This window comes from Cheilinus undulatus, linkage group 6 (assembly GCF_018320785.1).
Source record: "Cheilinus undulatus linkage group 6, ASM1832078v1, whole genome shotgun sequence".
Classification (NCBI taxonomy): Eukaryota; Metazoa; Chordata; class Actinopteri; order Labriformes; family Labridae; genus Cheilinus; species Cheilinus undulatus.
Window position 1 is genome coordinate 44,993,000 of NC_054870.1, and position 14,333 is coordinate 45,007,332.

General features: G+C 38.4%; 1 protein-coding gene across 1 annotated transcript in view; it reads left to right on the forward strand.

Annotated features, from left to right (window-relative positions):
• prim2 (DNA primase subunit 2) overlaps positions 1-14,333 on the forward strand; it is a 51,387-nt gene that overhangs the window by 1,917 nt on the left and 35,137 nt on the right. The window contains exons 2-7 of the mRNA XM_041789734.1: positions 170-316; positions 430-542; positions 1,385-1,479; positions 1,563-1,683; positions 2,423-2,518; positions 6,262-6,399. Coding sequence (XP_041645668.1) covers positions 175-316; positions 430-542; positions 1,385-1,479; positions 1,563-1,683; positions 2,423-2,518; positions 6,262-6,399 — 705 coding nt within the window. The 5' untranslated portion in view covers positions 170-174. The remainder of the gene's footprint in view (positions 1-169; positions 317-429; positions 543-1,384; positions 1,480-1,562; positions 1,684-2,422; positions 2,519-6,261; positions 6,400-14,333) is intronic.

Sequence of the window (14,333 nt, forward strand, 5' to 3'; positions counted from 1 at the left end):
TTAACAAGTTTTCATGAGCTTACGTTTAGACTTACAGTGCTCTGTGCCTCGCTGTCTGCATCCTTGAAAATCAAAGCAATAATTTAACAAATTATGACCAAAGGTGGTATTTACTGGTGTCTGTTTTTACTATATTAATATAAACTCTTCTTGTTTGCCTTCCCATTAGAAATCATGCAGTTTTCTGGCAGGAGAAGGAAGATCATCACCAACTCTTCCACAGAGTATGGACACTCTCTGCAGTTCTATGGGCAGCCTCCTCTTGAAAACATCTCTCTCACTGAGTTTGAGACGTTTGCTGTGGAAAGACTGAAATGTAAGACCTCTGTCTTTTGCCAGTCCAATGAGATTCTAGATACAGATTAGTCTTTTGTGAGGTACATGTGAATGTATTTCGAGCTCTTCAATGTGCTCTTGTTTCCCCTGCAGTGTTGAAGACTGTAGAGAATTTGGGAGTGAGCTATGTGAAACTGTCTGAGCAGTACGCGAAGAAACTGGAGGCCGAGTTTAAAAACCTGAACTTTCCGTACAGATCAGAGGCGGTAAGTAGGTTTGCCAGGACTTTCATCAAAACGGTTTTGCAACTAAGCAGCACTGACATTTTTGTCTGTAACAAAGTATTAAAAGCATTTTGAAAAGCCTCCAATCATTTTGTAATAGTTCAGTGAACTGACAACTCCAAAAGAAGTTCATGAATATAGCAAAAGCTACCATCTTTAGTGTCTATTACTGTTTGAAACCACAGCAGAGATGATCACAGCCTGAAAGGAAGCTAGCATTGAGCAGCTTTGTTGCCTAAATCAAGCTGAATTACTTAAGCACAAATCCAGAGAAAGCAAATACAGGTGCTTCTCAAAAAATGGAATATCATGAAAGAATATTATGAATCTTTTTTTTTTCTCTGTGATTAAATTTATTAAGTGAAACGTCCATATTCTAGATTCATCTCATGCAAGGTGAAATATTTCAAGATTTCTTTTTGTGTTAATGTTGATGATTACAGCTTATAGCTCATGAAAATAAAAAATCCACTATCTCAGAGTATTACAATATCACAAAACACCAGTCTAAAAGTTGCTCTGATAGCAGCCTTCAGCTTGTCTGCATTGTTGAGTCTGGTGTCTCTCATTTTCCTCCTGACTTCTCCCTAGAGATTCTCTTTGGGGTTCAAGTCAGACCAGTTGACTGACTAATCAAACAGTAGCAAACCAGTTTCTGGTAGTTCTGGTTTATTTTTTATATGCACCGAGGGTGCTGTAAGAAACACCTTTGGTGAAAACTCTGCTTTTTTCCTCATGTACATTAAGTTCTGAAGCTTGGTTATAATGTGTTCTTGATTTTGTTATAAAACTTGTGAGTTTGCCCTTCCTGTTTCAACATGAAGGAGGACAGAAAAGGTCAGAGTGGACCGAGTGAATACGAGAAACGAAGAAAGGACCACATCTCCCACTTCATTCTTAGACTGGCCTACTGCCAAACGTAAGTCTTTGTCGTTTTTAACCAGAATGCCGTGGATGTGGCTGCATCAGATTCAGCAGATTAAATGTTTTTGTCTGTTAAAGGGAGGACCTGAGACGCTGGTTTATACAACAAGAGGTTGACCTTTTTCGCTTCCGCTTCAATGATCTGCATCCAAAGCTAAAGCTGGAATTTCTTCACAGAAATAATCTGCAGTATGACACGGTAAGCATTTCTTAATGCAAATGCTCATTTCCTACTCAAAATGGGTAGATAGTGGTATTTTTATTTGAATGTTTTTTCATATTACTAGGTTTTACACATATGTTCACTATTTTTGAGCAGAAATTTTGAATGGATAATGTACGTCTGGATTTCTAGGGGCTTTTTGTACTTGTTGATTGAACCACAAACATATCTGGCTTGCTTGCTGATATAAGGAAAAGAAAGGGTAACTTTGAACATCTGTATAGAGAGAGCATACCTCTCACTAGATGGCGCTGTTAGATCATTGTACCATGACTCGTAGATGCTGAGCCTTAACCTGAGCTGTGATTCAAATGTTTGAATGTATTTTTTGTTTTGTTTTAGAGTTTTTAAGTAAAACATTTATTTGTGCTTGATCAATATTCAAAGTTTAATGAATAACTATGTTTGGAGAAGTCACAGTTTTGTTAAAAATAAGAGGAAATACTGTAATATCTGTGTTATTTGTCTTTTACATTAACACGTCTTCAGACTCCTCTGAGAAAATCACTTATAAAATGAAGCTGAACTCTTAAAAGAAAAATGGAAAGATCTGTTTATAATTCATCAACACATAATGTGTCAGGCAAGGACAAATGGCAGTGCATTCATCTGATAAATAATGTTCGCTTTCCACCCTTCAATGTATTAAGTCTGACACAGTTCTGCCTCCGCAGCTCTTTACTGAAACTCATCATCCTCATCAATAACTTTTCAGATTAGTGTCGAGGAGAAGAAGACTCTGCTGGATAAACTTGTCAACTCCAGTTACGCCGTCAGTGGAATCACAGTGGAGGATCAGGACTTCTACAAAGTGAGTTAAAGTCCTTCGCTCTCTCCATAGAGATGGCTAAGAATGTTACGTGCTTATGCCTCCATAAAACAGATTTTATTATACAGTATTATTCTATTGTGAATAAAATTGCTAGACATCTGGGCGTAGTGCCATAAACTTACTGTTTTATTGAGAAAGTTATAACTTTTTTTTAATATCTTAGAATAGATATCGCTTTTCCAGACAAGCAGAATAATATTCTTCAATATCTTCAAAGGGATTCTTTATATTATCATACAAAGCTTCATCCATTCCCTTATGTCGGCTATAAAGTTTCTGTTTTTCATAGTTTGACTAAGAAGTTTACTCTGTTGGAACAATAGAGAAAACCATAACTGTACTCTTTGCCTAAAAGAGCAACACCGCACCTTTTTACACATAAAGTAAGGATGGTCAGCGCAAAAAGAAAAGTAGTGCATTGATCGGCCTGTTTAACCTCCTGAGGAAGACAAAGATTTTGTTTATTAATCCCTCAAGGATATATTCCATTTCTACACTCTTTCATTGAACATGCTACACACACAGGCTGACATGAACCTGTGGTCATGCACTGCTGGAGGGATTGAGAGACTGCACACAAAGGAGCGCCTCACCTGTTGGGGGTTGTTGCCTTGCTCAAGGTCACCTATGCAGTACTTAGGAAGTGGATTGGCACCTTTCCAGCTACCAGGCCAATTTCCACATTTAGTCCAGATATGAGACATGAGAAAAGGAGGACAGTGCTTAGAGGGTAACCCTCAGTTAAGACAAGGTAGGAATAAATCATCAGACAAACGAGATAAGAGTATACCACCAGGGGTGGAAAGTAACTTATACATTTTCTCAGATTACTGTAATTGATTAGCTTTTTGTGTACCTGTAGTTTTTAGAATCCATAATTTAACTTTTACTTAAGTATATTTTGGAGGAAGTTTTATACTTCACTACATTTTTAAAAAGCATCAAGTAATGAATAAAACAATAACACTAAAAGGAAAACAAACCAAAAGAGCAAATGGATCTTAGTTTAGGTTACAGTTCTTATAAAAAATATTTACCCCCTTGGATGTTTTACCCTTTTATTGATTTTATAAATCAACCCTCGTCAATATAATTAGGCCTTTTTGACAAAAAAACGTATTTAATGTCAAAGTGAAAACAGAGTTTTCAAAGTAATGTCAATTAAATAAAACGATGTAATGTATAATAAGTGACTGCATAAATTTTCACTCCCTTGAAGTGACTAATTTAATTCAACAGAGGTCCAGCCAGTTGGTGCTTGCAGTGTCACAGTTACTGAATGTGGATCAAGTGATGGCAGTATAGAGACATCTGTGTCTGGAATGTCCAGTCAATGGTTAATTAGTATTCCTGGCTACCATTGAACCATGAAGACAAAAGAACACTCCAACCATTTAGAGAAAAAGTTATTGAGAAGTATAAGTCAGGGGATGGATACAAAAAAATCCAAGGCACTGAACATCCTCCAGAGTTCAGTCTAGTCCATCAAGAAACTGAAGGAATATGGCACGTGTAAATATCCCTAGATCAGGCTGTCCTCACAAACTGAGTGAGTGTGCAAGAATGAGACTAGAGAGAGAGGCCACCAAGATACCTATGACTACTCTGAAGGAGTTACAAGCTTCAGCTGCTGAGATGGGAAAGACTGTGCATACAACAACTGTTGCCTGGGTTCTTCACAATGAAAGCTTTATGGGAGTGGCAAAGAGAAAGCCACTGGTGAAGAAAACTCATATCAGACCGTGACTAGAGTTTGCCAAATAGCATGTGGGAGACTCCATGATCAAGTGGAAAAGATTTTTGGTCTGATGAGACCTAAATGGTATTTTTGGCCTTCAGACAATATGTTTGGCAGACATCAAACACTGCACATCACCACAAACACACCATCTCCACTCTGAAGAACAGTGATGGCAGCATCACGCTGTGGGGAAGCTTCTCAGCAGTCTGCTCTGGAAGGCTTAGAAAAATAGAGGGTAAAATGAATATGGCAAAATGTAGGAATGTAGGAAAGTAAAATCTTTTTCAGTCTGCAAGGGAGCTTCGGCTTAGAAGAAGGTTTATTTTCCAGCGTAATGACCTGAAGCAGACAAAGAAAGCTACACAGAAATGGTTTGAATACAACAAAGTGAATGTTCTGGAGTGGCCAAGTCAAAGCTCAGACCTCAATCCAACAGAGGATTTGTGGCTGGACTTGAAAAGGGCTGTTCACACCTGATCCCTGTGCAACCTGATGGAGCTTGAAAAGTTATTTATATTAAAAGTTAAATGTATATGTATATTTTTGTTTAATTGACATGACTTTTTAGAAATGTGTTTTCTCTTTGACATTAAAAAGGATTTTTTTTGGCAAAAAAGCCAAATGTTACTGATCGAGACTGACTTGTAAAATCCATAAAAGGGTAAAACATCCAGGGGGTGAATTCTTTTTACAGACACTGTAAGTCACATCTTATCATGAACAGCCTGTGTGGAGATTGTATTCCTTTGTTCTCAATGCACATTTGCCAAAGATCACATTTCGCTGTAGAAGCCCCTTTGGTATCCAAAAGTAACTCATCAGTACTTTGCATAAACTAGACTAGTACTTTTTGCATCTGCTTTAGTAAATTTTAACCACAGTAGCTGTGTGAGTCTTGTGCTTTTTCAACCCCTGACCACCAGTAAAAACATGATAGACAAAGAAAAAGTAGAATTCTATCAGTAAAATGAGATAAATGTGCATAGATGAAAAAATAATGCATGATTTTGTTTATTTAAGATTGGTTATGTGCCCTGTTTATCTCACTGGTGGCTATAGGTGTCTTTAGATGTCAACCTTCATCAGATCATGCAACAAATGCAATCATGCTTTTTGTAACCCTTCCCAATGATTCAAAACATTAAAAAAACATATTTAGAATTGTTTTCATAGTGCAGATTTGCAGATTTGAATGGTGAAGTCTGCCATTGTTTGCCAGTGTTGGACTTTGTCATGAGTGCAACTCAGACTGTCTGATCATAATCAGACAGTGTCAGTGAAGCAGACCAGTGAGCTGGAAGGTCTGTTTGTATGAATTAAACACTGACTAAATGCGGAATTGTCTGCTCGGTTTCTTCTTTCTCTAACCAATCTACCTCCAGGGCCAATATTTTGTCAGACACAGACATTTTATTAAATAGAATAGATGTGCAAATACTAATCCCCAAGGCTTTTTAAATAAACTCGTTGGCCAATTCATGCCCTGAGAAATATAGATTTTCCACATCTCAGAACCCTACTTTTCTTTAAGAGAAATGTTATGACATAGTTTTTATTGAATGAGTAGATGCTCACAGAAAGGAGAGATGTCTGAAATCAGTATGAAAGGGGAGCCTGAGAGTAATTGGCTGATTGTCAGATCACTGCTTTGGCCTTTCACAGCTGAGCAGATTTAAGTCTGCAGTCTGTTAACAAAAGGAAAAAGAAAGGGGAGAATGTCACGGACTGATGCTAAATTTACATTCGAAGTTCTTTTCTGATAGTCTTTTCTTCGAGGGAATCCAAATTATCCAGCAAACTTTATTGGACTTCAGTAGAATAAGAGTAAATCCTTGGATCACTTTTCAGTGGTAGAAATGAGGAAGGCCAAAGGGATGGCTACCATGCATGCAAATGGAATATTAACTTCTAAAACTTTTGAATCCATTTATTCTGTAAAAACATATTCTTAGGGCTCACCAGATGGTATTTCCCTTCAAAGGTTCCCTTCCAAGATGCCCTGGATCTGGTGCGAACGAGGAAAGTGTACCTCAAAGCCGGCTATGTGTACATCCCTCATCAGGACATCGTCACCATTGTTCTCAATGATTTCCGCACTCGACTCTCCAAAGCTCTTGCAGTAAGTGTTGGAAATGATGCATAACTGATTACATTGGTATCGTTTAGTGGCATTGTAACCTGTCTGATACTTAAACTTGAACATTTATCAATAACAAATATCCCTGTGTTGATATGCATTCAAACAAATATGAATAACAGCTATGGAAAAACAGTAATTTTGCCAGCTTCAGTCAACATTACACTCACTTCCTTCGTCAACTAGGGATGCACAATACTGGATCTGTGCTGGAATTTGTAATGCATATATTTCCATTTTAATTTTAGCTGATATGACATATGCACACCTTTTTTCCCTTACTGTTAAGAACACTATGTATGTGGTGGGCTGACAGCCTATAGCAGGGATCACCAACTACATTTACACTAGGGACAGATTTTTTTCTTTTCAAACATTGTGGGGGCCAGAATAAGCAAATACGATCTATTTAAATGTTTAAAATTTTATTTACCTTACTTTAGTCATTAGCAGTGAACTCAGTCCCTCTTGTCCTCAGCCTCAGTCCCTATACTGCAGTCAGCCACAAGGGGGGCGAATGAGATATCTTGGCCACATATTTTTAGAGCCGTCACATTGTTCATCACTGGGTTTGAGTCAAATATGTCAAATCCTGATTGGTGAAAATCACATGTATGAAACTGGTCTTTTTTATATCCAGGCAAGGGAAAATACATTCTCAAAGCACCTAAACTGGTATGTTGAGACTGTAACCAGCAGCTTTAATCAAGAATGAACTGATGAGTATGTATTTTTCATGTATCTTATTTACTTACTTATAGATTTTTGTAAAACTGTTCAAGCATCAAGCCAATCTAGGAAAAAAGATTTAGTCCCCTTTAATTTGGGGGTTCTTTCAATAGCTGTAGGGACTTGAAATTAAAGTACACTGTAAATACCATAACACATTTTCCACTTATTTTCGGAATTTAATAACCTTCTGGGGGCCAAATGGGAAGCTGTGGCAGGCCTGATTTGCCCCCTGATTATCAGTGGCCTACATACACGCCCACATATGGAGCCTATTGTCTAAAAAGTGGACGGTCCAAGTTCTGGTCTGGTTTGTGGCTTCTTTTCCACACATCATTCCCTTCTTTCTCCCCACTTTCTGACACTAACCTCTGTTCTACTGCAATCTAAGCATAAAGCTTAAAAATAAATCTTAAAACAATTCCAAGACATTTTGGGTGGTAGATGTCGAAATGTGATGATTCCTGGCACATTTATTGTCTCTATTCTATCAATATGGAGTATATGGATGTTTATCATAACACATTTTTGACTGATTTGATACAGTCAAACTATTGAAAGCAGATTAATACTTTTTTCAGGGAAAATAACAGTGTGCTGCACAGATTTTTAAGTAGGCAACCTGGTAGCCCAAATGATAGAGCACTGGAGTAGTGTTTCACAACAGTACAGAGTGTATTCAGTCACAGTAAGTTTAACAAAACTGAGAGCAGGGTCTGGGGTTTTGGCGTTTGGGAGGCCGCAAACGCTACTTTTTGAAACCAGGTCCCAGAGTAAACAAATCTGTAAAAGCTTACCATTTCGTGTGGACAGCCAACCCCACCTTTCTTGAAACGATTACGTCACACATAGCGTAACTCACCTTCGCCGCATGCGCTGTAGAACCAAAACAACAATGGCGGATTACAGGTCTGTGTTCATGCTGCAGAAGCTACTGAGCTTATTATGCCTTTTACAACAAAATCTGATGCTCCTTTACAACCACCGAGAGCAGCATACACCAGATGTTCTTAAATCCACCGCGGCGAACAATCAAAGGGCAACTAGGAGAAAGTTTGTGGCAGTTTTCTGTGATCTCCTTCTCTCTTTTGGTGCATTTTCATGGCAGTGTTACAGCGCCACTTACAGGCTTGGCCTATATACTACAGCGTTTTCCGTCATTTTCAGTGGTTTTATGCTTATGCAGACACTTCCTGAAACAATCTTGTATTTATGGAAAACTTTTTCAAAAAGAAACGACAATATATCATTTTCGATTCTGTGTGGACAAGGCCTTAATATCTGCTTCCACAAGCCTATTTATCTGAGCTTTTGTAATTACCTGCAGCTGGTGTTGAAAATCAAGTCTCGGTTGCTTGATAGTTGTCGGCATCATGCTGTTATCCTGAGCTCCACTCGGGCTCTGGGGGTCTTTACCATAGGCTTCACTAGCTTTTTGTTAGCATGCTGCCTCTGCTGATGTGTGGAGGTGTTTGATGCTGCAGTTTCTGAGCTGGCCACAGTTTACTCTCCACTGTCACATTTTTTTGTCCTGTTGTGCAACAAATGCAAAATAGTGTTCATATCTCCACTCATCTAAAGACAAACTCAAACTCACTCATTGGTACAACATATAGCAAGTTTCTCCTGCGCTATAATTTATCTGTTCATCATAATGTGATAGTCTATACTTTAAACAGAAATAAACCAAGACACACAAAATTGGATTCTAACATGAATGATGAATTTTTTCAAAATGTGAATATTCAGAAATGAAAAACTAAAAAACATCTCTTTGGATTACATGTAAATTACTTGCTAAAGGTTTTTTTTAACACTAAAACCAAGCCTCATCTGCCTTTTTGAAAGCTACAAACAGCACCAAACAACCTGCTGTCAGACAGTGAGCTCCACATAAATATTTATGTATACTGCACCTTTAAAAAAAACTCTGTTACAAAGTACGCCACAAATCATAAAAGCAGACAGAAAATCAGAGAGAGGACAATTTATTTAGATGAATCAGTGTCCAGCAGAGCAACACAGAAACAAATCAAGCGCTGAAGGAATTGAGAGTTATATGAGGTCTTGTCTGTACAGGTGAGTTTTTAAAAGCTTTTTGAAGCATTTCATGGAATGATGGATTGATCTGATGGATTGTGGGAGTTTATTCAGAGAGAAGGGGCTAAAACAGCAAAAAGCATGATCACCTTTTCTTCTGCAGTTAGAGCGTGGGATAGAAAGGAAGCCAAGATTAGAAGATCTGAGTGATCGAGGGGTGTTTTATGGTTCAAGGAGGTCAGGAATATAACTAGGGGCAAGGTCATGCAGTGTTTTCTGTTCAAGTAGCAGGATCTTGTTGTTTATTCTGAATTTCACAGGAATCTGATGGAGAGATGCAAGAACAGGTGAGATATGGGAACCGGCAGCTGGTTCAAGTTTGTAATCAGGCAGCTGCAACTGTAGAGCACTAAATAAGATTCAGCCCCTTATTTATGGAGTGTAGACTTTCACTTTGCTCATGGCAACCCTGGTTCCCTAGGCTGTGTTTACTCCCCACATCCACCTCTTACTCTGCCCTAAAGTTGTGGAGTCCTCCTTCCCACCCTCAGGCCGTACTTCAGCCTCAATTTTTGCCCCAAACATGTACATACTGGCTGAAATGTTCAGATCTGTTCATATCAAGGAGTAACTCTTCAAGCTAATATTTGCTGGTACTAAATTGCATGTAATATTCATATTAATTATGTGTATTATCATCAATATTAACCACCACAGTTTGTAGTGATGTGCAGTGTTTGGTGTCCACCAAACAGAGCGTCTTTTCTGATGGCCTAAAAGCACCATTTTGGTTTTATCGGACCAAAAAACTTCTTCCACTTGATCATGGAGTCTCCCACATGCTATGTGGCAAACTTTAGTGAAGATTTAATCTGAATGTTCTTCACCAGTGGCTTTCTCTTTGCCACTCTCCCATAAAGCTTTAATTGTGAAGAACCTGGGCAACAGTTGTTGTATGCAGAGTCTCTCCCATCTCAGCAGCTGAAGCTTGGAACTCCCTCAGAGTAGTCATAGGTGTCTTGGCGGCCTCTCTCACTAGTCTCCTTCTTGCACAGTCACTCAGTTTCTGAGGTCGGCCTGATCTAGACAGATTTAATATGTGACATATTCCTTCTATTTCATGATGATGGATTTGACTGATCTGCTGGGGGATGTTCAGTGCCTTGGAATTTTTTTGTACCCATCCCCTGATTTCTACTTCTCAATAACCTTTTCTCTGAGTTGCTTGTAGTGTTATTTTGTCTTCATGGTGTAATGGTAGCCAGAAATACTGATTAACCATTGACTGGACCTTCCAGACACAGGTTTAGAAATCTGTTTTCAATTTGACATTGAACATTTTTTTGGTCAAGAAAGCCAAACTATGACCTTGATCGATAATATAATCAATTAAAAGGGGTGGATATGTTTTAGAATCACTGTATTTTATTCGGCAGAAGCCTAAAACAAATGTAAGGATATATCATTGAAAACCTTTACATTTTCAGGTTAAATCATTGTGTATGCACACTTGTGCTTTAAATAAACGATAGAAGCATCATATAATATGAAGTAATCCAGTACAATAACAACCACTCTGACTTAAAAGTGACTCTCACAGCTTCTCTCTGCATTATTTTAAACAATCGTTCTCTTACATCCACTCTATGTACATGTAAATTATGCAAATCCATTTTCCTCCCACTGTACGCCTGCTTCCATAAGCAAGATTATTAAACTCCCATCTGAGGCTGTACCCTTTACAGCCCCGAGGGAACCTTGAGGAATCGTAGGGTTCAAATGAGGAGAATAAGTATGCACACATGACATGAAATGACTGGAGGGAAGTCTGGGGACAGCTAGTATAAAAGTGCATATTTTCCCTTCGGGCATGATGTTTTTTTAAAGGCTGTGGAAGGGGGTATGTGATGGTGCTGTATCGGCATGCACATTCATTGCACTGAATCCCCCAAGGGAGCTGGAACATGATGTTTTGGGATCTAGAGGCAGTTTTTATAATGCATGTAAGGAGACAACCCAGCTTCAGTTACAACAGTGTGAGGGGCTTTCACTAAGAAAAAGGCGCATGCTTGCTCAGCAGTCTTTGGCAGTTGTACTAAATAGATAATGAATTGACTTGTTCCATTATGAAATCTACAAACAAGGTGACTTACAGACACGCAGAGGAAATGATGCCAGTTTTAAGATAAGCACATCATCACTGTTCTGACTAAGCCTTTCTAATCTGGTTTATGTAGATTTCTTGTCCTCAGCCTGCAGTATGTGTGAATTATATACCTGTTGTAATCTTCAGAGCATAATGATTTGCATTGAGATAGAGTAGTGAAACTGTAGCAAAGAAATGATTTGCATTGGAAAGTCTGAGCTATATCAGAACAAACAGAAATATGGAGAAACCGAGCTGAAATTTAGATACAGTGTAGTCCATGTGTCTGATCAATAATGTCCTTAATATCAGGGGAATACAGACACAGTGAAGAAAACCACCTTCAGTGAAAGGTCAGTGTTGTGGTCGGGAATTATGCAATCAATACAAGGGGTGTTGTAGAAATATGACTATACAACAGTTCTAACTGAGCAATCTTATTGGACATGATGCACTCTGTAAGTGCATTACTACTAGGACTCATCTCTCCATGTATCACTCCACCTCATCTAGGTGGTCTGATGCTGTTTGTGTTAATTAATTAGATAAATCTGGAAAGTGCAAATCATTATCGGTGCCGATATTTGGCTGATAATTCTATTAGCATTTATTCCACCTGTAGGTGCCATATTTAGAGGTCATTAGTTGTAATGCACAGATCTCTCCAGAAGGTGCCAGTGTTTTAGGTTGTTCTCTTTTAGGTAGGAAACATCACTGAGGTGTCAGGTGTTGCTAGACGGAGGAGCACATACAGTTTAAATATATTGGCTAAGGCTAAACTAAAAGACACTGAGGGCTAGGTAGACGGACTGATTGACGCGCTCACTGTGGCACTGATCCTGAGCGTCTTGTGAAATAAGACAGTCCAGTATCCTCTTTCTTTTATAGAAGATTTGTCATCCAACAATGGCCTTTGATGCTCTCACGTGCAAGATTCCAATATATCCATAAACTCCCATTCAAAGATTCACGATTACCACATAGTGTTTCCTGGCATGGCGGTAAAAAAAAAAAAACAGTATGTGCTCCTCCATCTTACAACACCTGACACCTCAGTGAAGGTTCCTACCTAAAAAGGATCTACCTGTACCCAACAGTGACACCATCTCGAGAGATCTGTGCATTACATCTTATGGCCTTTAAATATGGCTCCTACGCCACTGATAACCGATACAATTAATTAAAAAGTCAGTTACTTTGACTCTGCTGCATGTGTTTATTCCCTCTTGTTCAGCTCTTTTTCACACTGTCTTACCTAATGTCCCACCCACTACATTATCTGATAGGCTAAGACATCACACGAGTTCTAGCCAATCAACACCGCAGCCCGACTTGTAATATGAGCCGAGTCTCTGTGTGTCACTTTTACAAGGAAATACGACAGTTATTCCTGAAGTTGAAACCATTATGATCCTCCACACTAGTTCTAAAAACATCAGCACCCAGTTCATAGGAAGACGAGTCTGTCCAATTAGTTATATTGTAGAAAATGCCAGAATAGTGAACATTGTTTCAACGCTACGTTAGCCTCTGGTAAAATCATCATGATACATATTTTTAATATGAAAGTCTAATAATGTATTCATGTTCTTTTAGATTGGTAGTATCACTCTTAACAAGCTCTATCTTATTAACCAGTAACATTTAGTGATGTCAACATTAATGCATGAATAGTTATAACCGAGTTGTACAATATGTAATAATGAAATGCTATTTTGCTTTTATCACAATGATGATGTTTGACATAAAAACCCGTATTTATCTATTAGATTTTGACTTTTACTTGTATTTGGACGCTTTTACACATTGTTTTTTCTGCTTTTACTTGAGTTGGGGGCACTAACATTATTGGTTAAGACAGAATTGAATTGTGAAAGGTATATGTATTTATCTTTACCAATTCAAATTCAAAATTTTTACTGAAAGATTTTCATTTTTGCTGTAAATGAATATCTGTTTTAAATATCAGTTATCTATTTCATGAGCAATTCAACAATATCAGTCAACCCCTAGTTTGCAGTCTTTTGTCCTCCAGCTTGCAGGATTTTTATCCAACTCTTGACTTTCTGTTTGAAGAAACCTGAAGTAATCCATTATCGTTTCTTTCAACGTGATGGCTGTAGACAATATCCATGTAACTAGTCTGAGTATCACCTTGTTTTGGTCTGAGGAGGTGAGTGAGGCGTGCTGCATCATGCAGTTTTATGACTGCCGCCATCTGCTGGTTTTATTTTTTAAAACTGCCATCACAGTGTTTACAGCCATATTGATTCTGTAAAATCTGTATTGATATGTGTTTCAGTAAGGTGCACATATCAATATATTGCCACATCGTTTTTTTTTTAGCACAGGCCTAGCCTGAACTGATAAAAATATGTTAACAATGAGTGTAACTGTATTGTAATTTTGCTGCTGATGAAAAAGGGATCTGAATTTAACCGTTAAGCCTGATAAACATGCATTTATAGTTGCAGCGATGTATATTGGTCTACTTTCAAAATGTTGCAGGGCATCCATCCATCCATTCGTCCATCCATCCATTTCCTTCTGCCGATCTGGGGCCGTGTCGCTATGGCTGCTGGCTTAACTAGTCAACCCAGACTTCGCTCTCCCCTGCAGCATTTTCCATTTCTTCTCTTCCTCTTTTGGCTTTGAGTACAACTGTTGGAAAGTACAGTATCACGCTGAAGATTGAGATATTGCTGGATATGAGCACTGCTGGGATTATCTTTGGCACTTCAGGCCTGTAGCCTTGTGACTAGGACTGAATCACATCAGTGATGATATTCAGTACATCACTGCTCCCTCTTGTGTGATATTGCTAAATTATTAATGCTGATCAAAGACAAGATTGTTGCCATTTGTATTATACTGCAGATCCTTAGTCACTGAGAGTCAGGTTAGTATATCTTAAGTGAACCTGTCTGCTAGACAGGATGTGCAAGAAAAGGCTTTTATTTCCTCACACAATTGATCTCAGAAGGGTAAATTTAACTAAGCA